The 27,467-nt window shown below is 39.0% G+C and overlaps 2 protein-coding genes across 6 annotated transcripts in view; both read right to left on the reverse strand.

Annotated features, from left to right (window-relative positions):
- The window catches only part of atl2 (atlastin GTPase 2), a 142,906-nt gene that overhangs the window by 11,008 nt on the left and 104,431 nt on the right, over positions 1 to 27,467 (reverse strand). For all 5 annotated transcript variants that reach the window (XM_063056345.1, XM_063056347.1, XM_063056344.1 and 2 more), the window contains 4 exons: positions 27,263 to 27,390; positions 27,094 to 27,150; positions 17,816 to 17,887; positions 9,054 to 9,485 (listed from right to left, as the gene is read on the reverse strand). In XM_063056345.1, the coding sequence (XP_062912415.1) occupies positions 9,054 to 9,485; positions 17,816 to 17,887; positions 27,094 to 27,150; positions 27,263 to 27,390 (689 nt within the window). The remainder of the gene's footprint in view (positions 1 to 9,053; positions 9,486 to 17,815; positions 17,888 to 27,093; positions 27,151 to 27,262; positions 27,391 to 27,467) is intronic.
- On the reverse strand, positions 21,105 to 26,649 carry LOC134350173 (sin3 histone deacetylase corepressor complex component SDS3-like). The gene has a single exon (XM_063055144.1). The coding sequence runs from the start codon at positions 22,199 to 22,201 to the stop codon at positions 21,599 to 21,601; it is 603 nt and encodes a 200-aa protein (XP_062911214.1). The 5' UTR covers positions 22,202 to 26,649; the 3' UTR covers positions 21,105 to 21,598.

A 27,467-nucleotide genomic window follows, 5' to 3' on the forward strand; every position in this document is an offset into this window, starting at 1 on the left:
GAACGCTCACAAAATTTTCCCATATAAATAAATGGTAATTTTTGGCTTACGAACCATTTCATAGGAACACTCTACCTTCGGATGGCGGGGGAAACCAGTATCCAACACCCTCTTTTTTGAATGGCAGTGTTATATTTGAAACTTCCCATCCTCTGGGGCCTTTTTTTTTAAATATAATTTTTATTGAGTTTTCGAAAAGATTACATAGAAAGATAATAACTACCCTCCCCCCTCCCCTCCCCCCCCGATATATGCCCCTACCTGAAAAAAAGAAAAAAAAAAGAACTGCCTGGATATTGGAAAGTTTCCACATGCTCCATGGGATTCAAAATAAATTTAGTATATTTATTTATTACTTTCCCCAAGGGACCAACATCTTTATCATCGGAGCACTTAAATATGCCATCCTATCTTTTGTAAATATGGGTGCCAAGTATTCAAAAATGTATCATATTTATCTCTTAAAGTAATTTTTTCGAGTGGAATACAACGAGAAATTTCATTATTCCAATGATCCATACTTAAATACGAATCTGATTTCCAAGTAACTGCTATAGCCTTCTTGGCTACTGCCAGTGCAATTTTTAATAAATTCTTTCTGATATTTATTCAGTTTAAGTTTCTGTTTTATCTCTTCAATATCACCTAATAGAAATAATATAGGGTTATATGGAAATTGAGTTTCAGTAATTTGTTCCAATAAAACTCTTAAATTTATCCAAAAAGGTTGAATTTTGGAACAAGACCAAATAGAATGTAAGAAAGTATTTCTTGATTACATCGAAAGCATTGATCAGATAAGTTTGAATTTAATCCATTTATTTTTTGCAGTGTAATATATAATTGGTGTAAAAAATTATATTGTACTAATCCAAGTCGTACATTTATTGTATTTGTCATACTGTCAAGACAGTCTTGATCAATTTGTTTCATCAATATTAATATTCAGATCAGTTTCCCATTTTTGTTTTGACTTGTGGATCCTTGTTTAATTGTCTGTTTTTGAATCAAATTATACATAAGAAATAATTTTTTTAATTTTTCCTTTTTGAATTAAAATTTCAATTTCATTGGGTTTTGGCAAAAACATTGTTTGACCCAGTTTGTCTTTTAAATAAGCCCTTAATTGAAGGTAACAAAAGAAAGTGTTATTTGATATTTTATATTTATTCATTAATTGTTCAAATGACATCAATATACCTCGTTCATAACAGTCTCCTATAGATCTAATCCCTTCTTGGTACCAATTATATAAAAGTTGATTATCCAGGAATAGGAATAAGTAAAAGGAATAAGTCTGTTTTGAATCAAAGGTCTCCTTGCTAATAAAGATTTCTTTATTTCATTATCAACGTTTATCTTATTCCATAGATCAATCAAATGTTTTAATATAGGAGATTCTTTCTTTTCCCATATCCATTTAGATTCCCATTTATATATAAAATTTTTGGGTGTATTTTCTGTTATCTAATTCTATTCTAATCCATGCCGGTTTTTGTTCATCAAAGAAAGATGCGATAAATCTAAGTTGATTTGCTTTATAATAATTCTTAAAGTTTGGAAGTTGTAACCCTCCTAACCGAAATTTACATGTCAATTTTTCCAATGATATTCTTGACATCTTACCTTTCCAAAGAAATTTTCTCACACATTTATTTAACTCTTGAAAAAATTTCTGTGGCACTTGTATTGGTAATGTTTGAAACAAATACTGTAATCTAGGAAATATATTCATTTTTACAACATTGGCTCTACCCACTAATGTTATTGGTAGTATCATCCATTTGTCAAGATCTTCTTGAATTTTTTTTCAATAGTGGTAAATAATTAAATTTATATAAATTCTTTACATCATTATCAAGTCTTATACCTAAATACTTAATACCATTTACCGGCCATCTAAATTGGGTTACTAATCAACATTGGCTATAATCTCCTTTAGTAAGAGGTAAAATTTCATTTTTATACCAATTTATTTTATACCCTGATACTTTCCCATATTCATCCAATCTAGAAGATAATTTACGTAATGAATGCTGTGGGTTTGTTAAATAAATCAAATCATCAGCAAATAGATTAATTTTATATTCCTCCTGATTAACTCTAAAATCCTTAATATCTGAATCAATTCTAATTACTCCTAACGGTTCTATCGCCAATACAAATAAAGCAGGTGATAATGGACAACCTTGTCTAGTTGACCTTTTTAACTGGAATGGTGTTGAAATTTGACTATTTGTCACTACTTTAGCATTAGGGTTAGTATTTAAAGTTTTAATCTAGTTTATAAAAGGTGTTCCTAATCCATATTTTTCTAATACTTTAAATAAAAAATCCCATTCCAATCTATCAAATGCTTTTTCTGCATCCAAGGCTACTACTATACTCATCTCCTCCCTTTTTTGTGCCAAATGAATTATACTGAGTAGCCAACTTACATTATCTGCCAATTGTCTATTTTTAATAAATCCTGTTTGATCCATATGTATTAATTTTGGTAAATATTTAGATAATCTATTCAATAAATTTTTTGCTATTATTTTATAATCCGTGTTCGACAAAAAAATAGGCCTATATGATGCTGGTTTTAAAGGATCTCTATCTTTTTTTGGCAATACTATTACAATTGCTGTTGAGAAAGATTCTGGGAGTTTGTGTGTTTTTTCCACTTGACGTATTAACTCCATAAAAGGAGGAAATAATAAATTTAAACTTTTTATAAAATTCAGGTGGAAAACCATCCTCTCCTGGAGATTTATTACTTTAAAGTGATCCTAAAGCTTCTTCAACCTCTTTTAGTGTAAAAGGCATATCTAATCCCTTCTGTTCTTCCGAATTCAATTTTGGAAGTTACTTGTTATAAAAACCTTTCTATCTCATTAACATCATTTTGTGATTCCGATTGATATAATTCAGAATAGAAACTTTTGAACGTTTCATTAATTTCTAAAGGTTTATAAGTAATTTTATTTGCACTTGTTCTAATTGCATTTATCGTTTTGGAAGCCTGTTCTGTTTTCAACTGCCAAGCAAGAATTTTGTGTGCTCTGTCATCTAACTCATAATACCTTTGCTTAGCTCTCATGATTGCTTTTTCCATTCTATATATCTGAAGTGTATTATATTGTAACTTCTTATTGACAAGTTGTCTTCGTTTTTCTTCTATTGTATGTCTTTGAGATTCTTTCTAATTTTGTAATTTCTTTTTCCAATTGATCTAGTTCTGTCATATATTTTCTTAATTTTAGACGTATAACTTATTATCTGACCCCTCAAATATGCTTTCATCGCATCCCATAGTATAAATTTATCATCCACTGAATGAGAGTTTGTATCCAAAAAAAATTGGATCTGCTTTTTCATAAAATCACAAAAATCTTGACGTTTTAATAATGTTGAATTAAATCTCCATCTATAAGTCACTTCTTCCTTATCAGTCATTATTATTGTCATTAATAAAGGAGGGTGATCTGACAATATTCTTGTTTTATATTCCATATTTTTCCATTCTGTGTTGAATACTGATTGATAATAGGAAAAAATCTATCCTTGAGTAAGTTTTGTGTCTATTAGAATAGAACGAATAATCTCTTTCTTTGGGATTGATTCTTCTCCATATATCAATCAAATTTAAATCTTTCATCAATGATAAAGTTAGTTTTGCTACCTTCGATTTTGTAACAGCCTTAGTTGATCTATCTAAGACTGGGTCTAAGCAAATATTAAAATCTCCTCCTATTAATATTTTTTCATGTGCATCAGCCAAATTCAAAAAAGCTTCTTGTATAAATTTTGCATCATTTTCGTTTGGTGCATAAATATTCATGAGAGTCCATAATTCGGAAAAAAGTTGACAGTGTATAATCACATATCTGCCCGCAGAATCAATTATTACATTTTGTATTCTAATTGGTAACGTTTTATTGATCAAAATTGCTACTCCCCTCGCTTTTGAATCAAATGAAGCTGCAACAACACTACCCACCCAATCTCGCTTTAATTTCTGATGTTCTGTTTCTGTTAGATGCATTTCCTGCAAGAAGGCTAAATTTACCTTCATTTTCTTAATATGTGTTAAGATTCTTTTTCTTTTCACCGGTCCATTAAGCCCATTAACATTAAAACTCAAAAAATTCAATAGATTAGTCATTATTCTTAACAAAGTTACTCCAATCTAAAACGTTACTTAACATCTTAACTCTCATAGTTCCTTGGGGAATCTCTTTAAACTTCACCATGTTGCTATGTGCTTCCCTCCCAATCATCCAGGCAAAAAGAAAGAAATAAAAGATAGATAAGATACAAAAAGAAAAACAACAAAATACCCCCATACTAATGTTGTGAATGAAAAAAAGCACAACACTACCTCCATCCATTTTGCGGGTCGTGGCTATAGCCACGCTTGCACACATGAATTTCGTAGTGATTGGTCAGTATTTCTTCCAGCTCCCCCGTAACAAAAAAAATTGTGTGACTATTCCCAACTAATATTCTTCAAACTTTAACCTTTCTTCCCCTCCATCATATAATTAATAATATATTTATATATTCTTTCACCTTTAAAAATCCACCAAGTCTATTCCTTGACAAAATCTTCATCCTTAATCCATCTCGCTCCCCTGGGTTTGTTCTTGTATCTTCAAAGAATCTCGCACAAACTCCTCTGTTTTCTGGTAGTCGTCAAAAAATCTTTTTTCTCCGGCAGCCAAAAAAATCTTCAAGGTTGCAGGATAGCGCAGTATAAATTGATAACCGTGATCCCAAAGGACTTTTTTCACTGGATTAAATTTCTTCCTTCTCTTCAAAAGTTCATAACTTATGTCAGGGTGAAAAAAAATTTTCTTCCCTTCTATCAGCAATGGCCCTTTTCTATTCTTGGCAGCTTGGGCAGCCGCCTGTAGAGAATCCTTTCTTTGTCTTGAAATCTTAAACATTTTATTAAAATTGATCGTGGATATTGATCATCTTGTGGTTTTGGTCTTAGAGCTCTATGTGCCTGTTCAATTTCAATTGATCGGCCTTCCTCTTTCATTTGCAGTTTCCGGGATCCACCTTTGAAAAAATTCTATTGGATTGTCTCCCTCTATACCTTCTTTAAGACCAACAATCTTAATATTATTTCGTCTACTAAAAATTTCCAGCACGTCCACTTTTTCCAACAGTCGATTTCTTTCTATTTTCCAGACAAGCATATCATTTTGTTTTTTCCACTCTGTCGTTAATATACTCCATTGTTATTTCCAACTTTTGAAGTTTCTTATCCATTTTCTCCTGTCTTCTCATAGCTTTATCATAGCTCAGCTTTATTTTTCTAATCTCTATTTTTACTCCTTTTAATTCAGTCATTACTTGCAATAAAGCCTCTTTTATGTCTCCATCATATCTTTTACTTTTCCAGTTCTTCTTCCTCTTCTTCATCTGTGTTCTCTGTGGAATCCGATTCTGACTCTGAGACACTTTTGCTTGCAGTGGCCGTCGGTTCTTGTAGTTTAAGTTATATCGATTTGCGCATGCCAACTTCTTCGCGCATGCGCAATTCCGGCATCTTCTTCACAGGGACCACTACCGCTGCCATTGCTCCCTGTTCTTCTACGCCAGAGATAAAACGTGTCTTCTCCGAAGGAGATCCAACCTGAGTCCGAGGATCCATCGCTGCAGTAGGCCTTTTTTCCTTCCCATCTCGCGGCAACTTCACAACGGCAGACTTCTTCTGTTGCGATTTACGAGGCATATCGTAAAATAGTCTTGAGAAGTTTATAAGTAGTTTTCGGAAAGTATTTATTAACTTTGCTTTGTTTAAACGGTACTTTGCTGATTTTTTTATTAAACGGGAGAGCTGGATTCATACGTCTCAATGCCATGTCATCACGTGACATCCCCCTTTCCTCTGGGACTTCTTATGTAACCAGGGCTTTTTGACAAATTTCAGCCAATTTCCATCACCTCTGCAGCCACTTAGGATTCTAGCAGGCTATTAGATCGAGGAAACCTGTTGACCTATAGCCCCATCCATTTGGCTGGTATGTTTTCCTCTAATGATAGAATTGGTTTTAAAGTTCAGTTTCTGCACAGCCTTCAATTATCTATTATTAATGTGATGTTATGTGATGAGATCAGCCACACCATATTGCTCGTTGTCTATATTCTGCCCGACACAGTCCTGATGCTGCGTGTGACGTCATACACCATGAGACTCCAGACTCAACACCACAATGCGTTCATTGCAATACTGGGGGACTTCAACCATGTTTCTCTCTCAACAACCCTACCCACCTTCAATCAGTTTGTCAAGTGCCATACAAGGGAAAATAAAACATTGGATCTCTTTTACACAAATGTTAAAGACGCACACAGCTCCACAGCTCTGCCCCCACTTGGAAGATCAGATCGCAACCGGGTTCACCTCCTGCCCTTGTACAAGCCCAAAGCACAGCAACAGCTAAGCTACCACCAAGATAGTAAAGAAATTGTCTCCAGGGGCCGTTGAGGCCTTGAAGGACTGCTTTGAGATGACTGACTGTAATGTGCTTTGTGAACCATACGGGGAGGACATTACCGAGTTTACTGATTGTATCACTGGCTACACCAACTTCTATGTGGACAATGTAATACCATCAAGGACTACCTGCTGCTTCCCTAACAACAAACCATGAGTCATCAGTGATCTGAAGGCTCTTCTCAACTACAAAAAGAGAGCCTTTGAATCAGGAGACAGGGAGGAATTGAAACATGTGCAGAGGGAGCTAAAAGAGAACAAGCTCGGGCAGAGCAGCACACAGGAGGTGTGGAGAGGCATGAAGAACATCACTGACTTCAATCAGCCTAGCTGTAGAGCCTTGGAATGCAGCTGTGAATGGGCGAATGAGTTAAACCAATTCTTCAATAGGTTTAACAATTGCCCTCCTATTCATATTCACACCCTCCCTCAGCACACCAGTCCAGGTGCCAAGGCACCCACTGCTCCCTCAGCACCAATGCCTCCCCTCCTACCCCCTCCAGTTTAACACATGGATGAACAACACAGGCTACCACTGTCTACACCAACACCTCCACATACCAACTGCTATCATCCCGATCTTTACCTCCCCCAGCTCCCACTTTCAGCAACTCCTACATGTGTGTTAAGCCCCCTATTTACTCTCTCTACAATGACTGTGTAGAGAGACATGGTGTAAACACCACCACTTATAAATTCGCTGATAACACAAATGTTGTCAGTAGAATCTCAGGTGGTGACCAGCAGACATACAGGAGTGAGACAGATCAGCTGGTTGTGTGGCATCACAACAACCTTACATTCAATGTCTGCAAGACCAGAGAGTTTATTCTTGACTTCAGGAAGGGGAACTTAAAGAAACACACCAATCCTCATTGAGACTGAATCAATACCAGTGCACATCAAGTAGCGGAAAAGGTGAGCTGTTTAAAGTCCCTGCGAGTCAACACGTCTGAAGATCTATCCTGGGCCCAACATATTGGTGCAATTACAAAGAAGCCACAATAATGGCTATATTTCATTAGGAGTTTGACGAGAATTCATATGTCAACAAAGAAACTCACATATTTCTGCAGATGTATCGTGGACAGCATTCTAACTGGTTGCATCACCGTCTGGTATGGAGGGGCTACAGCACAGGATAAAAGAAAACTACAGAGGGTTGCAAACTCAGCAAGCTCCATCATGGGTACTAGCTTCCCCACCATTGAGGAACTCTTCAAAAGACGATGCCTCGAAATGGTGGCATCCATCGTTAAAGACCACCACCACCCAAGGGATGCCCTCTACGCATTACTATCAGAGAAGTACAGAAAGTTCTTGTACTACTTAATTTTTAAATACATATTTCTGTATAATTTATAGTACATTTCATGTGTTGCACTGTACTCCTGCTGTAAAACAAATTCCACAATACAGTGATAAACCAGATTCTTAAGTATATAGTGTAAATTGTTGAGAATATTGCCTACTTCTAAAAATAAAAATCTTTATTGATGCAAATACCACATTAAAGTATTTGCTTGAGCTTTACTTTTAAAATGTCTACTTTTAACTGGGAATAGCTTTCTCTCCAGTTTATCAAAGTTCTCCAACTTCTCTCCATCAACTGCATTCAAAATTTTGTTTCGTCAAATAACTTTCTCGCACACAGTCAGCTGCACGATAACGCTGGTTCAGCACTCATTCTCTAAATACTATTATTCCTATTAACGCTGAATTCAAGCATTTGATCATCAACCATTCTGAGATTCCTGCACAGTCCTGCTATATTCTGTATGGGATGATGAAAACACCGTTCTCTCAACTTGACCAACTAATTCCATGGCACTACTCCACTCAGCCATCTCCCAAATAACATTTTTATAGATTACCTGGTCGTTCTGACATGGAACATTACTACATCAGCTCATCTGTAACATTAGTCATTTCACCACAAGTATACAATTGGCTAGCAAGTGTTCTGGAATGCATCAAGACTGTAAAATATCATAAAAATTGAAGTCAATCTTCCTAACAAAATAACAAATCATATCAGTGATTCAATGGTACAAGAACAGACCAACGCAAAGCAGCCCTTTGATTGGAGGGGTGGGGACAAACTTCCAAGAACCAAGCTGGAAATAGTGTCAACTTCTTCCTAAATTTCATTTAGTGATGTCAAAGTGGAAGATGAATGGGCAACTCCTGAAATCAAATTTAAACTGGTCATCCTCACTTTCAACTGTTGAAAATTGTTAACTGCAATTCAGAAAATAGAATTTTCATTTAGTTTTGCCAAGCAAAGATATAGAAGCAGAACCTGAACATGATGGTACAGAAATTTTACTAGGAAAAGATAAATAGAGATTGTAGAATTAGAGCAAGTAGCAGCACAGCATACTACTTGTAAAACTCGCAGCCAAATGATTCAGTGAAAACCTCTGTTTCCCATTTACTTAAAACCAATATTAAATTATGTGTTTAACATAAGTACTAAACTTTTTAAAAAAAATATCAAATTCTTAAAATCTCATTTGTAATAAAGGCAAGGAAGTGGTGAAAGGATAATACTCACCTGTTCCCATATAGTTTCAGCCACTTGATCAATGATTGTTCCAAATTCTCTGAATTCACCAGAATACTTAGTGTAAGCCCAGGTACAGAGGGATATTAGAGCCACTCCCATTGCGATATTGCATAAGGAAGCTATCGAGTTCAAACCGATAAATCCAGTCACTCCTGAGATTACGTACATGGCAAACATCACAGCAAAGAGCGTGGCAGGTGTACGGGCAGCATAAAAAATATTTTTGCTGTCATTGTGCTTTACAAAGTTTGCATAGTTCTCCTCCATTTCTTGCTCAAGTTGCTCTTGGTAACGCTGACAGAACTCTTCCCCACCCATTTTCTTGACTGAGCGAAACTGCTTGATAGAAGCTTCTTTTAAGGTCAGGTGTTGCTGCTGCAGATCTGCTGGTGCTATGTAAGGCTTATCTCCCCCACAAAACTGCAGGACAAATATTCATATTTCTTCAATATGTTACTAATTAATATAATCAAGTTAAACATGAAGGCAAGCATTCTCGCCACATCAATTTAAGAACTCACTTCATATCACTTACCTTAACATCAATGGTAGAAATAAATTAAAGCCTGGCTTGATATTATTTTGCTGTATTATATTTTAAAATATTGGACCTCTTGGTGACATAGAACAGTACAGCACATTACAGGCCCTTCAGCCCACAATGTTGTGCCGACCCTTAAACCCTGCCTCCCATATAACCCCCCACCTTAAATTCCTCCATATACCTGTCTAGTAGTCTCTTAAATTTCACGAGTGTATCTGTCTCCACCATCGACTCGGGCAGTGCATTCCACACACCAACCACTCTGAGTAAAAAACCTTCCTCTAATATCCCCCTTGAACTTCCCACCCCTTACCTTAAAGCCATGTCCTCTTGTATTGAGCAGTGGTGCCCTGAGGAAGAGGTGCTGGCTGTCCACTCTATCTATTCCTCTTAATATCTTGTATACCTCTATCATGTCTCCTCTCATCCTGCTCCTCTCCAAAGAGTAAAGCCCTAGCTCCCTTAATCTTTGATCATAATGCATACTTTCTAAACCAGGCAGCATCCTGGTAAATCTCCTCTGTACCCTTTCCAATGCTTCCACATCCTTCCTATAGTGAGGCGACCAGAACCGGACACAGTACTCCAAGTGTGGCCTAACCAGAATTTTATAGAGCTGCATCATTACTTCGTGTGAAGATGGGGAATGTATCAAATGACCAGGTGCAACACCTGCTGAAAGATTACTCACTATATATTAATGTGTGGTATATACTAAAACCATGAACTGAGCATGCTCTGATCATTTGCAGTTCTATTATTTCAATAGAAAGTACTTCAGTACTAAATTTATTAAATAAATTTTCATATATTTTAAAAGTTGCATTTCAATATCCTGATGAAGGATCTTGGCCCAAAACGTCACATGCTTATTCCCCTCCATAAATGATGCCAGAGCTGCTGAGTTCCTCCAGCATTTTATATGTGTTGCTCTGGATGTCGAGCACTTGCAGAATCTTTTGTTTAAAACAGCAGACTAAAGAAATGCATAAAGCTTTTAATGGGCAGACCCAAAAGGAAAAAAAATATAAATTCTGAGCATTTCATATTCCTCTAGATGCTTTCTCAAAACTCACTTAACCAACATGATTTTCCTTATCTCCACAATATTCATTAGTTCTTTTCTCCAGAAAATTACAAATCAAGAATCAGGAGATGTCTGTAGATTCAAAGCATGAGTCATTCAAATTCATAACCGTTTCAACAGGCATCAAGCAAACAGAAAATGCTGGCATATGAGGAGGGAAAAAAAAGTTAACGTTTCAGGATCATGGAGCTAGCATCCTGAAGCATTAATTGTTTCTCTCCACTGGTGCTGTCTGAACTCCTTACAACTCCAGGACTACGATTTCAGATTCTAAGCACCTGCAGTACTTTGCATTTGTACCAAGGTTATCAATATGTCGCACAGTTTATCCAGTCTGTTCCACAATTCAGTCAGCTCATGTTGATTTTTCACTACTTATTCATGATATCTAGAGATGTAGATGGGCCCCTATTTTCAACAGATCTCCATTTTGAGATCAAACTTTCTTAAATTAAACCCCACTATTACCTAGCCATTGTGTATCAGTAATTGAGGGAGTGAATGATCAGGACGATGGACTGTGTCAGTCGAGCAGCTGGTTTTTCCTGGATTGTGTCAGGCTGCTTGAGTATTAGGGATTGCACTCAAGACTAAGTGGAAAGCATTTAACACACCCACGATTTGTCTTAAGCAGCAAATAAGAGTCTGATGAGTACCTTGCCATGGAACATTCCTGCTCTTGTAGAAAATCTATATTGGTATGGTCAAGGTTCCATCAGTAGCGACCTTGGGGTGCAGGATGCCAAATACAAATAGTAAGCAATCAGATTTTTGAGATAATCATTACTTTGTCATTGTATGGCATGAATTTTTAAATTTACTGGTCCATATCCGAAGGTTCATCGTCTTACTGTACATAGGTATGGGGTGCTTCTAAAATTTAGCATTTTGTGCCCGTAATCGAATCAGGCTGTAACAGGGGGTTGGAGCCAAGTGGGCTATGTGAGCAGCAATGAAAAGTTTATTGACAAATTAAATACTCCATGGTAGCAAGGTCAATGGTGCCTTCCTTTAGCTTCCTGATCTTTGACATTGTGTGTTGTAAATTAATCAGTAGATATAGCCAGACGTGCCTGGGCAATTTTCCATTTGCCTTGGAATATTTTGCTTAGAAGCATCACAGGGACCTACAGCAGGGTCATTACACTGAAGATATCGGGGGGGGGGGGGCAACGATGAGGAAGGGATGGATGCTTGGAGTACAGGAGACCCCGGGGGATGTACCTCTTGAAAACAGGTTCACCCTCTTGGAAGCTGTCGGGACAGAAGACATTACCAGTCTGAGAGGCGGACAGGTCTGCGAGTCAAAAATTGGCGCTGAAACAAAGCCAAGGAGACAGAAGTCAGGCAGAACCGTGGAAGTAAGGGACTCTTTAGTGAGAGGTACAGAAAGGGGTTTATGTGGTAACAGGCGTGATTTAAGGATGGTGTGTTGCCTCCCTGGTGCCAGGATCCAGGATGTCACAGACCGATTGCAGGGCATCCTCAAGGGTGAAGGTGAACAGCCAGAAGTGGTGGTGCATGTCGGCACAAATGACGTCCAGAGGAAGAGGAAAGAAATTCTGGAGCGTGACTTCAGAGAACTCGGAAGAAGGCCGAAAAGCAGGACCTCCAGGGTGGTTATCTCCGGTTTGCTTCCAGTTCCTTGTGCTGGTGAGGGCGGGAACAATAGAGGATCTGAATGTGTGGCTGAGGAGCTGGCGCGGGAGGCGGGGATTTAGACTTTTGGACCACTGGGATCTGGGTTTTGGGGTAAGGATGAATTGTACAGAAGGGACGGGTTGCACCTTAACAGACAGGGGACCAGCATTCTGGCAGGCAGGTTTGCCACTGCTACACAAGTGTGTTTAAACTAAGTTCTGGTGAGGGGGGAAGGGACGAACTGGAAATATAAGGATGGAGTTAAAGGGAAAGAGAGAACAAGTTAAGAAAGACAACAGAATTAATGGGGCAGAAAGCTCAGGAAGGGATCGGAGAGTGCAATAGGAATTGATGTGAGAGGTGAGGGGAATAAAGGTATAACTTTAAATGGATTAGAAGTATTATATATGAATGCAAGGAGTATAAGAAATAAAGTGGATGAGCTTGAGGCTCAGTTGGAAATTGGCAAGTATGATGTTGTGGGAATAATAGACATGGCTGCAAGAGGACCAGGGCTGGGAAATGAATATTCAGGGATATACATCCTATCGGAAGGACAGACAGGTTGGCAGAGAGGGTGGGGTGGCTCTGTTGGTGAGGAATGAAATTCAGTCCCTTGCGAGGGGGGACATAGAATCAGGAGATGTAGAGTCAGTATGGATAGAACTGAGAAATTGTAAGGGCAAAAAGACCCTAATGGGAGTTATCTACAGGCCCCCAAACAGTAGCCTGGATATAGGGTGCAAGTTGAATCAAGAGTTAAAATTGGCATGTTGCAAAGGTAATGCTACGGTCGTTACGGGGGATTTCAACATGCAGGTAGACTGGGAACATCAGGTTGGTACTGGACCCCAAGAAAGGGAGTTTGTGGAATGCCTCAGAGATGGATTCTTAGAGCAGCTTGTACTACAGCCTACCAGGGAGAAGGCATCCTGAATTTAGTGTTGTGTAATGAGCCAGATTTGATAAGGGAACTCGAGGTAAAGGAGCCATTAGGAGGTAGTGACCATAATATGACAAGTTTTAATCTACAACTTGAGAGGGAGAAGGGAAAATCGGAAGTGTCAGTATTACAGTTGAACAAAGACTATGGACCCATGAGGGAGGAGCTGGCCAAAGTTGACTGGAAAGATACCCTAGCAGGGATGACAGTGGAACAACAATGACAGGTATTTCTGGGAATAATACAGAAGGTGCAGGATCAGTTCATTCCAAAGAGGAAGAAAGATTCTAAGAGGAATAAGGGGCGACTGTGGATGACAAGGGAAGTCAAGGACAGTATAAAAATAAAAGAGAGGAAGTATAACATAGCAAGTATGAGCAGGAAGCCAGAGGATAGGGAAACTTTTAAGGAGCAAAAGAAGATAACTAAAAAGGAAAAGATGAGGTACAAAGGTAAGCTAGCCAAGAATATAAAGGAGGATAGTAAAAGCTTCTCTAGGTATGTGAAGAGGAAAAAATTAGTTAAGACCAAAGTTGGGCCCTTGAAGACAGAAACAAGTGAAATTATTATGGGGAACAAGGAAATGGCAGACGAGCTGAACAGGTACTTTGGATCTGTCTTCACTAGGGAAGACAAACAATCTCCCAGATGTAATAGTGGCCAGAGGACCTAGGGTAATGGAGGAACTGAAGGAAATTCGCATTAGGCAGAAAATGGTGTTGAGTAAATTGATGGGACTGAAGGCTGATAAATCCCCGGGGACTGATGGTCTGTATCACAGGGTACTTAAGGTGGCTCTAGAAATCTTGGACACATTGGTACTAATTTTCCAATGTTCTATAGATTCAAGATCAGTTCCTGTGGATTGGAGGGTAGCTAATGTTATCCCACTTTTTAAGAAAGGAGGGAGAGAGAAAACAGGGAATTATAGACCAGTTAGCCTGACATCAGTGGTGGGGAAGATGCTGGAGTCAATTATAAAAGAAGAAATAGCAGCATACTTGGATAGCAGTAGCAGGATAGGTCCGAGTCAGCATGGATTTACGAAAGGGAAATCATGCTTGACTAATCTTCTGGAATTTTTTGAGGATAACTATGAAACTATGCAACTGTAACGAACACCAATTTCCCCCGGGATCAATAAAGTATGACTATGAAAATGGACATGGGAAAGCCAGTGGATGTAGTGTACCTGGACTTTCAGAAAGCCTTTGATAAGGTCCCACATAAGAGGTTAGTGGGCAAAATTAAGAGCACATGGTATTGGGGATAAGGTACTGACATGGATAGAAAATTGGTTGGCAGACAGGAAACAAAGAGTAGGGATTAATGGGTCCTTTTCAGAATGGAAAGCAGTGACTAATGGGGTACCACAAGGCTCGGTACTGGGACCGCAGCTATTTACAATAGACATTAATGATTTAGATGAAGGGATTAAAAGTAACATTAGCAAATTTGCAGATGACAAAGCTGGGTGACAGTGTGAAATGCGAGGAGGATGTTATGAGAATGCGGGGTGACTTGGACAGGTTGGGTGAGTGGGCAGATGCATGGCAGATGCAGTTTAATGTGGATACACGTGAGGTTATCAACTTTGGTGGCAAGAACAGGAAGGCAGATTACTATCTGAATGGTGTCAAGTTAGGAAAAGGGGAAGTGCAACAAGATCTTGGTGTTCTTGTTCATCGGTCACTGAAAGTAAGCATACAGGCACAGCAAGCAGTGAAGAAAGCTAATGGTATGTTGGCCTTCATAGCAAAGGGAGTTGAGTATAGGAGCAAAGAGGTCCTTCTGCAGTTGTACAAGGCTCTGGTGAAACCCCACCTGGAGTATTGTGTGCAGTTTTGGTCTCCAAATTTGAGGAAGGACATTTTTTTTATATATATAAGTTCATATCAGCTTCAGTTTTGGGCCCCATTCATAAAAACCATTTATTTCCTCCCTCCACATTCGATTCAGCTTTTAGACAATGGGGTTTGAACTGTCTTATGCGCATTAAGGATTTGTATACTGATAACATATTTGATAATTTTGATAACCTGCGCGGTAAGTATGGCCTTCCGCATAATCATTTTTTTAAATACCTGCAGATTCGCCACTTTGTCAAGGAAAAATTTCCCTCTTTTCCTGTTCTACCACCTGCTATGTTATGGGAAAAATTCACTCTTAGCTTTAACAATAAGGGGCTGATTTCTGAACTATACTCTCAGCTGATGTCTTTGGGAGTTCAAGATCTAAACAAAACTAAGAGTAGGTAGGAGGATGACCTCGGTATGGACCTTGCGGAAGCATATTGGGCAAAAGTATTGAATAGGGTTCATTTCTCATCATCATGTGCTAGACTGGGGCTCATACAATTCAAAGTTTTACACAGGGTACATTTAAGTAAAGCCAGACTGGCAGACATATACCCTGGGACAGACGCTGGCTGTGACAGGTGTTCCTTCTCTCCGGCTGGTTTAATACATGCATTTTGGTCATGCCCTCGGCTTGATGACTATTGGGCACTGGTTTTTAAAATTATCAGTGAGGTTTTGGGGGTGACACTGAGACCTTGCCCGCTTATAGCTGTATTTGGTGTGGCAGATGATGATTTGGGTTTAAATGCAAGCCAGTCGGATATCATTGCATTTACATCGCTATTGGCCCGTAGGAGAATTTTGCTGGTTTGGAAATCTGCCACTCCCCCAACTGCTGCTGCTTGGTTAAAAGATGTAATGTTTTTTCTGAAATTAGAAAAGATTAAATTCACTTTGAGGGGGTCTGTGAAAAAGTTCTATTCGAAATGGGGACCTTTCATATCATATTTTGGGAGTTTTAAGGAATTACCTACTAGTTGAGGGCATTTGATTGTACTTAGGAAGTTGCCTCCCATTTAACACACTTATAATTTACCTCACAGGGTGGTTGATGAATTGTAAATATGAGTGTATTTTGGATCATCTGACATGTTGCAGATGTGTATGAGCTGTCGTATTGAAGTAGTGTGGGGGTACGGTTGTGAAATGTCCGTACTTGTATTTGTGAATTGTTGTGTTGTACATATAGTAGCTGCCATGATCTGTTCGGGGAGGGCGGGTGGGGGGGAGGTTTGTTTTGGGGGTACGATACTAAAGCAAAATGGAGGAAAATGTAATCCATCATATATTCTGTATTGTGTCATTCCTTCAATAAAAATAAGAGAAAAAAAAAAGAGGAAGGACATTCTTGCTATGGAGGGAGTGCAGCACAGCTTCACTGGGTTAATTCCAGGGATGGCGGGAATATCATATGTTGAAAGATTGGAGCGACTGGGCTTGTATACACTGGAATTTAGAAGGATGGGAGGGGATCTGATTGAAACATAAGATTATTAAGGGATTGGACACGCTAGAGGCAGGAAACATGTTCCCGATGTTGGGGAGGTCCAGAACCAGAGGCCACAGTTAAAGAATAAAGTGTAGACCATTTAAAAAGGAGCTGAGGAAAAACTGCTTCCACACAGAGGGTAGTGGATCTGTGGAATGCTCTGCCTCAGAAGGCAGTGGAGGACAATTCTCTGGATTCTTTCAAGAAAGAGTTAGATACAGCTCTTAAAGATAGCGGAGTCAAGGGATATGGGGAGAAGGCAGGAACAGGGTACTGATTGTGGATGATCAGCCATGATCACAGTGAATGATGGTGCTAGCTCGAAGGGCCAAATGGCCTACTCCTGCACCTATTGTCTACTATCACCTAGTCCTGAAATTCACGCAGAAGGTTGGTGGAAGCAGATTAAATAATACCTTCTGAAGGGGACTGGATATATGCTCAAACATTAAATATTTATGACTATGAGCAACAGAAATAAAACATAAAGCATAATTAGAGATAACAGGGCATAATGGACTGAACAGCTACCATTTTGCTTTTGCACAATTAAATCACAAAGTGTGGGTAATCAAAAGAGTAAATTAAATCAAAAGACTGTCAAGTCTGAGATATCAAAGCTCACTTCTTATAGATTTTTTTTTAATGACAGCATCAAGGTGCACCATTACTATGTAGTAAGTAAATAAAAATTAGATCCAATCCACTGGAATAAAGATCAGACGGAGTACTAATCAAGGGCTTGGCTATAACTCAAATTAAAAATCAATACAAAATTAAAAATTTGCTAAGGGGAAAGGAAACAATTTACAGTTTTATTCTCATTTATTAGGAAGTTGCCTTTAGCAGATACCAAAACTTGGTAACCACTTGGATTTGGTAGCAGATAGTATACTATAAAGGCATAACTAGGTGGGTGCAATTTATAATATTTAAACATTGGAAAAAACTAACATTACTATACAAACTAGAATGCATTGTAGACTACACAAAATTATTGTTAGGCAATAAAATTCAAACAAGCTAGTCAGTGTGGAAATTAGCAATTTGTGACTGTTAATTAGAAAGAACACTACCACTAGGGAAAATAAGGCAAGTATATACTCAATACCATTAAATTATATACAATGCATTGTAGAGGAATCCAAAGCAAAGCTAAGTTTTGCAGAGAGCCTGTAATTACATACCATCTCCATCGCTTTGTTGTAGATATCTTTTGCTCCTGCAACAGCAGCTAGATTATTGGCTTCAGCTGTTGCCTGTAAAAGAATGACTGGTTCAATGATTTTTCTTTTGGTAAATATCTGTCTGAAACCACTCTTGAGAGGTTATACAAATCTAAATGGCACTGTGAATGAACTTCCGGTATTTTCATAAAATCAACATTGAGAAGAATAACATACACACAATGCTGGAGGAACTCAGCAGATTAGGCAGCATCTATGGGGTGGAATAAATAGCTTCGGGCTGAGAAGGCGACTGCTTGTTCCTCTCCATAGAAGCTGCTTGACCTGCTGTGCTCCTCCAGCATTTTGTGTGCGCTAGTCTGGATTTCCAGCATCTGCAGAATCTCGTGTTTATTATTGAGGGGAATAACATTTTTATTAAACTAAATTCAGACCTTTCTCCAAGATTTTGATTTACTGATTTTTCCAGCTTTCAAATACCCTCATGGTTCTAACGAAACTGGCACGCTAGTTGTTGTATATGTGGCCTGGTTACACAACAATGCTATTAATAAAAACACTGGAGACAGAACCCAAGGGTCATGGTTCTTTACTGGCAGAAACTGAACTCGGCACACATGTACAGATCAATATGCGCCTAATAGCGCATGCAACGACGTGTTACTACAACATAAAGTAGTCCCTTATGATAATGTAGGCTATACGGTACACTCCTCCCCTTTTATTTTAATAGTGTATCAACTTTTTTTTACTGGGGCATTATGCTAAACAAATATGTTTACCCTTAACATACAAACTCCTACCATTTGTTTACTTAACAACTTAATATCAAATTATAAGTAACATAATTCAGGTGGCCCCCGTTTTCAGAACGTTTGCTTTATGACAGCTTGCTGTTACGAAAGACCTACATTAGTTACCTGTTTTCGCTTTTACGAAAAAAGGCAGCGCGCGTTCCAAGCAGCCAAGCTCCTCCCCTGGAACTGCTTAAACACGTCTGTGAGCATCTGTGCTTTATCTTGATTTATTTTGTGCATCCGTTAGCAAGATGAGTTCTAAGGTATTGGAAAAACCTAAGAGCTCATAAGGGTGTTATGCTTAGCGTAAAACTGGATGTAATTAAGCGTTTTGATCATGGTCAACGAATTAAGGACATTGTCGGCACGTTGAACTTGCTTGCGTCCACCATTCGCACTATTTACACGCAGAGAGAAAGAATCTTGAAAGCTGCCGATGTTACTATTGGTTCTGCTCGTAGCAAAGTGGTCTCTTTTAGTCAGCATCCAATAATGGATAAAATGGAAAGTCCATTGCTTGAGTGGATTGATGGGTGTACAAAGCATGGTGTTTTGTTAACTTACACTTAAGGAGAAATCAGTCAGTCTTTTTAATAAGCTGATACAAAAGTACTGGACAATGTTGCGAAAGTGGAATTTATAGGAGGTTTGATCGGTTTCTGAGGCGAGGGCAGCTTCATAGTTTAACGTTTACTGGAGAGAGTGCTTTGGCTGACACTGAAGCTAAAGTTCCCAGCAGAACTGAAGAAAATAATTACAGAAGGTGGTTATTCATACAAGGTGTTAAACTGTGACAAAACTGTAATTTATTGGAAAAAAATTGCCAAGACATTTATTTTGATAGAAGAAAAACAAGCTAAGGGACACAAGGCATTGAAGGACAGATTTACCCTAATGCCTATTATTAATGCCACTGGTGATGCTGTCCTTAAGCCTCTACTAGCGTACCATTCAGAAAATCCGAGGGCACTTAAAGGCATTGATAAGAAAACACTTCCCGTTGTGTTCAGTTCACATCCAAGCGGTTGGAATACCCAAGGGATTTTTTTCTGAGTACGTAAGTGAATACGTTAGTCCTTTTGTTGAAAAATACTGTAGAGAAAATAACCTCAATAATAGGTGTCTTGTGATTATCGATAATTGTGCTGCTCATCCACCTGACATTACCGAGAATGACGGTAACATTCGTGTTGCGTTCTTACCGCCGAATACGACATCGTTGCTGCAGCCGTGCGACCACGGTCTAATAGCCACAATTAAGGCTTACTAGACGCAAAATGTGATGTGTTTTATTGTAAGTACCATTGACAGAGAGGGCAACTCCGAAGCGACTTTGCGAGAGATCTGGAAAGAATACAATTTAAAATTGGCAACTGCCAACCTTGGAGATGCGCTCGATAGGCTAACAGTCTTGATGAGAAATGGCGTTTGGAGGAATCTGTCCCAAAGCAGTGAACGATTTTAAAGGCTTCGAACCAACAACAATAAATACATCAATAGTAACTTTGGCTAAGGAGGCTGGGTTTATGGAAGTTGACGAAGATGATGTTGAAGAGGTTTTGGCATCCCATGATCAAGAACTGACAGATGAAGAGCTGATGCAATTGCAAGAGGAAAGGATACGAATCGAAACCGAACACAGTGGCAAACGGCCTGAAAGTGAAGTAGTCCAGGAACTGAGCATGAAGCACTTGCGTGAGATTTTCGCTGCAATTGACAACTCTGCAATGATTGCAGAAAAGTATGACTTTAATTTTGAAACGGCATATAGGCTTAGGGCATATTTGCAGGATGGTTTGAGTGCCTACAAAGAACTGTATGATAGAAAAATGCGTGAGGCTAAGCAGTCAAGCATACTGTCGTTTTTCAAGCCTTCCACATCAGCCACAGCAGATGATGAACCTCGGCCTTCAACATCGAGGCAGGCAGACAAATAAGACGTTAGTGACCAGTCTCCTGTACCTCCCACCACCGCAACCTCAGCCTAACACACCATCATCAGTGTGCTCGCTGTCTTCCCAATTCCAGTAAGTGAAACTACACTGTACATACATTATTTCTACTTTATATAGGCTGTGTATTTTTGTGTTATTTGGTATTATTTGGTAGGTTATTTTTCAGGTCTGGGGACACGCAAAAATTTTTCCAATATAGATGAAAGACATTTTTGCAAAAGTGGAATTTAAATGTAGTCATGGGTGGTTTGAACGGCTTTTGAGGTGACGGCAGCTTCATAGCTTAAAGGTTACTGGAGAGGGTGCTTCTGCCGACAAGCTTTTTTTTTTACTTTTGGTCCAAGACCCATTTATAACTCAAGTCTCTGGGCAGGTGGGGGGGGGGGGGGGTCTTCTCTAGATTGTCTGGCACTGAAGCAAATAGGTCTTCACTCTATTGTCTGGAATAAATTAAACAATCCACAAATTAGCAGGTTCCAGCCATAAGGAGTAGTCACCTCCATCGTGCAAAGATGACGAAAGCAAAGTGAAATCCGTGAAAAGGTGAATGTTATTCTTAAAAATATGTACAATCATCAAAACTAAGATGGCATTGGAAAGTGTCTTCAAATAGTGTATTCTTCAGTGTCAATAAACGTTTGTTTTAATACAGATTTCCCATATAAAAATCATGAAAAGTTGACCTCTGAGCATAGGGATTTAAGATGATGTGCGCCTCCAACTTGCTAAGAGTTCTAGGCAGCAGATCGCCTCCGTATAATGAAGACTCCTCAGTGCAACTGCCCTAGATATATACACATCTTTGTGCTGTCACTTGTCGTCCTTACCCATATCTCATTTGTTCCAACTGAGCTAATTACACAGCCAATCTTTGTATTCGCCTTAGATTCCAAATAGACAGTCTGACCTTTATAATACCATCTCTTATCGTAATATGACTTTCCATCTTCTATTCGTGTTTCATATCTTTGTGCTGATGATTTAGGAGGAGTGCTGGGAAGATGCTCAGGAGAAGTCAGAGATGCTGATCTTTATGGAGATTTAAACTTATTGAGAGTTCGCCGATCTTCCATTATCTGTTCATCTGTTAACAAGTAATTTAACTGCGCAGATGCAGGTTTTTGTCTTTTGTCTGTAATTGGAGCAGGGTCATTAGGTCTCCTCCTTAGTTTCCTAGTCATTATTAACTTTACCTCAATAGAATCTCCTGTGAATTCCATTGTTAGCCTCTCATTCTCAATCTTTTCTTCTAACTCAATCTTATCTTCAAATTCCTTCACTGCTGCTTTCTTCTCTTTAATACAATTCCTTTCCACTTGCTGTCTCCAGTTGCAGAAAAAGCTCTGCATTTCGTATTCTTTCTTCATCCTTTTCTGATACTCCTGCAAAGTGCCCTCCTGTAACTGCTGTAGCTGTCTTTTGAGAGATGTCAATTTCTCCTGGTACATCTGCTCTTTTACTTCCAGGTAGTCTTCATCATCCTGCTTATTGGCAATATCTGTCTCACTTGCATCCACTGTATCTTCATCCGAGTCGCGGCCACGGATACTGCGTTCATCCTCATTGTCGACGCTGTCTAGTTCCTCCTCCTCGTTGTAATAGTCGACAACGGGTGAGAGGAGAGTTGCGGACATCTTCCCTGCCGAGCTGCCCTCCTTTGTTGACACATCTAGTGCTTTGATGGTGTGCCAATCCGACTGGATTTTCCTGAGCCATTCACGTCCCAGCAACGGTGGTCCTCCATCTTTCAGTACATAGAGGTTCAGCGCTGTGTTTTGTCTCCGTAGGTCACTGTCACTTTTTAGTTTGTTTCAGAGGTACACCCTATCCTCGTTATATGCGTCTTCAGAAAATGCAGATTCAGTTATGCGAGGAACCTATTTCTACCAACTTCTCATTATATGCGTCTAAAACTCAGTTATGTGAGCAGCACTGCTTTCCCGCCAATACAAGTCACGTGCGCACGCCTCAGTCTCACTCCCACCAGTCTCGCATTGATTTTGGCAGCATGTGGATGTGTGATCTTGTGCTCTTAAACTTGTGTTTTTACCTACGGTGCAGTGATTTTGTGCTTGAAATATTTAACTTGCCTTCTAAGCGTCAGATGTCAAGTCCTGAGCCAGCCAAGCGGCAGAGAACCGCTTTAACACTTGGGGGGAAAAAGTTGGAAATTATAAACAGGGCGGCATCAGGTGAAGGTAACACAGCTCTGGGACGCTACCCTGTGCAGTTGCGGACTATGATAGCTGAGTTAGGCATCACACCAAAGCAAGTGTTTAATGCAGACGAGACCGGGCTTTTTTGGAAGCGTATGCCGAAACGCACTTATATAAGTAAGGACGAAAAAATTGCATCAGGTTTCAAGGCAGCAAAGGATAGATTGACTTTGCTTATGTGTTCCAATGCCGAAGGAGACTGTCAGATGAAGCCCCTCTTAGTTTACCATTCACTAAATCCCCATGCTCTTAAGGGTTTGAGTAAGAATATGCTTCCTGTCCACTGGGCAGCTAACAAGAAAGCATGGGTCACTGGTCAAATCTTTGAAGATTGGTTTGCTAATCATTTTGCTGTTGAGGCTGAACGCTACTACAGAATCTTGCTGTTGAAGTTCTTTTGTTGCTTGACAATGCGCCAGCCCATCCTAAACATTTGGACAGCATTCATTCTAACATAACAGTGCGTTTCCTGCCACCTAACACAACATCACTGATTCAACCACTCGACCAAGGTGTGATATCCACATTCAAGGCTTTTTTTTTATATATGGCGAACTGTCCCTCAGATGCTGCAAGCAAGACGATTTTGAAAATCCCAGGAGTTTACCAACAGATCCGTCAACATCAGACATGCCATCAACAACATTTATGAATCCTGGAAAGAGGTCAGGTCTTTCACTCTGAAGCAACTGGAAGAATTATTTTTATTTATTTATTTATTTATTTATTTTTAAGGCTGCGGAACACTTGGCACAAATGGCGATGGACACGGACCCAAGTTTAGAACGGAGTCAGCATTTCAGTCATTCCCTGCAGTCAAGCCTTCTTCCCTACAAGCAAATTTATGCTGAAAAACAAAATGCTGCCAAGCAAACAATCCTCACCACTTTCTTCAAACTGGTGTCATCTCCTGCTGCCGGTAGTACTAAGAGTTTTGTGAGTCTTCCTTCACCCCTTGCTGTCCTTGATGATCCTGACAACACACAACCATCCACCTCATCCATAAAAGTTGCCCAACACCACAACAATCACTCATCTCCCAGAGCGAACACACCTGCCACTTTTGGTGAGTACTGTACACCCTAGCATGTTAACTTTCTATGATTCATTATGTTGAATATTACCTTAAATTGATGAAATATAATACGAATGTTTCCTTGTGGTACTGCTTTTGTGTCATATCGGTATGAAAATGTGAATAAATTACAGAAAAAAACATTTTTTCCAGAACGCATCCCTATTTTCTTCATTTAAATAATCATTTACATTATGCGTCGACTTCGAGGAACGTATCCCCCGCATATAACGAGGATAGGGTGTATGTGACAAAACAGTTGTTTGTAGTCGTGTACACAGATCACTGTTAAAGCTGAGCCTGTGTTCAACTCCACTTTCAGTCTCACACCCGCCACTTGTGGAGTGATCCATATTACTCTTCAATCATCTGTCTCTTTCATGCTGTTTAGTTGCCGACAAGACAATTCACTTTTATTGGAGTCGTTTTCGTCAGAACTGCCTTCTTTCATTTTGTGTACCTTGTTGTATTTTCCTTTCTGGGGTTTCTTGTTTTTCTGTATTTTGCCCTTTTTCTGCTGCTGACCAGCTTTGCATACTCTGCCAATGTGGCCCTATTTTGCCAGTTTCTGCATTCTTTGTCTTTAACCCAACAGTCATCTGGGTCATATGACCTGTTCCCACAACGGTAACATTTCTTTCATTCATTCCTGTTCAGTGACATTTTATTTGTGGCATATTCCAGAGATTTTTGTTGCATCTCTGAAGCACCCCATACCGCTGCTTCTGTTGATATTGCAATGTTTAGTGCTTTCTTGAATGTAAGGTCTCTTTCACACAGAAGCTTCTTCTACGTGGTTCCACAGTGCATGCCACACACTAACCTGTCCCTCAATGTGTCTGATAGACCAGGTCCAAATTGACAATGTTCTGATAATTTGCGTAATTCAGCACAACATTCAGAAAGGTTTTCATTTTTGCTCTGATTTGGATTGTGAAATTTAAATCTTTCAGCAATGATCAGTGGTTTGGGGTTTAAATGCTATTAGAGAGTGTCTACTATTTGCTTGAATGTTTTGGCAGCTGGCTTTTCAGGGTTAACAAGCTCCGTAGCAGGCCTTATGTTTTTGCTCCCATAATACTGAGTAAGACGCTGGCTTTCCTTTCATCATTAACACCGTTAGCCTCACAATATAACTCCACTCTTTCAATGTAAGTTGCCCAGTCTTCAATGCTACTATCAAATGCTGTAATGGTTCCAAGCATCGCCATCTTTGTTATGTTAATTTAGCCCGTTTTCCCCTTGTTTTCTTTTTGACTCACGTGTCCTTTTTGCTAGTGCCACAAGCGCACTCCGTCTAGATGCGTGTGTTGCTCCTTTTTATTTCCCTCAGCCCCAGGGGTCAGCGCCAGCTGTGGTCTCGGACGTGCTGCGGCTTTGACCGTGTCTCTTGGTCTCCCAACGTTCCCGACCCCAGCTGTGCTCCCGCTTCCTTTTGGCCTCGCGGCTTCACTCCGCCTCCTTCTCCTGCTTCTTGGCTCGTTACATGTGCTCTTCCTCCGAGTGTTGTTATCAATTAAAACTCGGCATTCCGATAAGATGTAGGTTCATTAACCTCGTCGTCAATTTGTTGTGTACGTGGCCTAGTTACACAACAATGCTATTAATAAAAACGCTGGAGACTGGAGCTAAGTTTCATGGTTCTTTACTGGCAGAAACCTAACTCGGCACACACGTACAGATCAATACGCGCCTAATAGCGCATGCAATGACGTGTTACTACAACATAAAGTAATCCCTTATTATAGTGTAGGCTATATGGTACAGTAATCTCAAGGACTAGAATGTAGTGCATGTGATGAGAAAAAAGTTCTACTGAATGGAATACTCCTATTCTGGAGTTCTCACTTCCTGGATTGCAAATACAAGAATACTGGAATATATTTGAGGGCATCATCTCTCTCCAGCAGCGACAGGATTCAGCTGGACTCACTTTTAACACGTATTTGGAAACCAAATAGTTAAACTGAAGCTTGAAGGCATACACTCAGCAATTCAGCAACAGCTTCTTCCCCTCTGCCACTTGATTCCTAAATGGACATTGAACCCATGAACACTACCTCACTTATTTCTCTTTTCGCACTATTTTTGAATTTAATATATATTTACTGTAATTGATTTACTTATTTTTCTATATTATCATGTATTGCATTGTACTGCTGCCAAATTAACAAATTTCATGACATGTCTGTGATATTAAACCCAATTTCTATTATGGGCAACATCTTTGGTGAAATATCAGAAACCCATGCTTAAGGGGCAAATTCAAAGCAAATTTTTAAAAAAGCTGCTAAACCAGCAGAATCAGGACAAAAACAAAGGATTATACAAAGCATAATTAGGGGGAAAAAATCTAAGACCATTAATATAGAATAACCTGACAAGCAGGATAGCAAACATATCAACTAAACTAAGAGCTAGATTACCAGATTAGTTCCAGCCAAATACTTGTGACAAAGCATATGAAATCCCATCAGGGTAGTGCATGTATGGAAACAAATTCCTGTCTCACTGGCAACCTTTAGATGATCACAAGATATTTCTGCCACCTTGCTTGACAAATTTAGAATCTTTTGATCGAAACTTTCATCAAATGTTGAAATGGAACAAAGCCTGAGTATTCGATCTATTTCTTTCACTGATCTCCTTGACCTGCATTCTTTCACCTCAGGTTCTAACAAAATCTGAAATTAAATGTCCACATTGGATGGTAATTCTGCATCACTGTATAATGCATGCTGAAACTCAGCTGATTTCAAACACATTTGATTAATGTATAAAAAGGGCCAAGGTGGATATGGATCAAACACAGGAAATGGGACTAGCTGGTGAACAATGTGGACTGGATGGACCCACGGTTCTGTATCTCTGCATATTGCTCTATGACTCTAAAGAGTTTTTGACTGGTATCAGTTTATTGCAAGAAATTTCATGCTGCATCAGAAGCTTGGAAACAGAAGACTTTCAATAGTGTACATGTATTTATTTCAATGACTAAATGACCAATAGATAATGCATCTCTTATGTAAGGAGAAACACCCACTTATAATCCATTAGAAAGAGTTCATAATCTTCAGTAACATTTTTAGACTAGAATACAAAAAATGGAACATTTACCTCAAAGATAAAAAATAGTATTTTAATTATTCATGAGCAATTTGTTTCTTTTTTCCCCCAATTCTTCACCGTATCATTTCTGAGAAGCCACATCTATTTAAGATACAATTAAAAGTACCTGTAGCATAGATTTTGGATGAGGCAGCTCCTCTCCTTGGTAAATTTTGATGTAAGCCTGAAGAACAGGGAACAATTATTATATTTTTAATGTATATAATATATCCTAAAATATAAATGCTGCAGAAAATAACCTAAACGTACAACATTTAAATGTTCATTTCTCATACCTTAAAGTATTCAACTAGATCCCGACAAGTTACTTTGCTTCCTCCTATTTCCTTTTCTACCAAGTTCTCAGGGGACAGCAGAAATGGCACTACATTGCGAAGTTCCTTTTTAAAATCATCATCAATGTCTATTGGAACAAAATAAATAAATAAAGGCATCCGTTAGTCTTGCGAGACCATGGATCTGTGCCTGGAAAGTCTTCAC

Source organism: Mobula hypostoma, chromosome 8 (genome assembly GCF_963921235.1).
Source record: "Mobula hypostoma chromosome 8, sMobHyp1.1, whole genome shotgun sequence".
NCBI lineage: Eukaryota > Metazoa > Chordata > Chondrichthyes > Myliobatiformes > Myliobatidae > Mobula > Mobula hypostoma.

Coding starts and splice junctions, on each gene's coding strand:
- LOC134350173 (XM_063055144.1), bottom strand. CDS start 22,201: ATGTCCGCAACTCTCCTCTCACCCGTTGTCGACTATTACAACGAGGAG.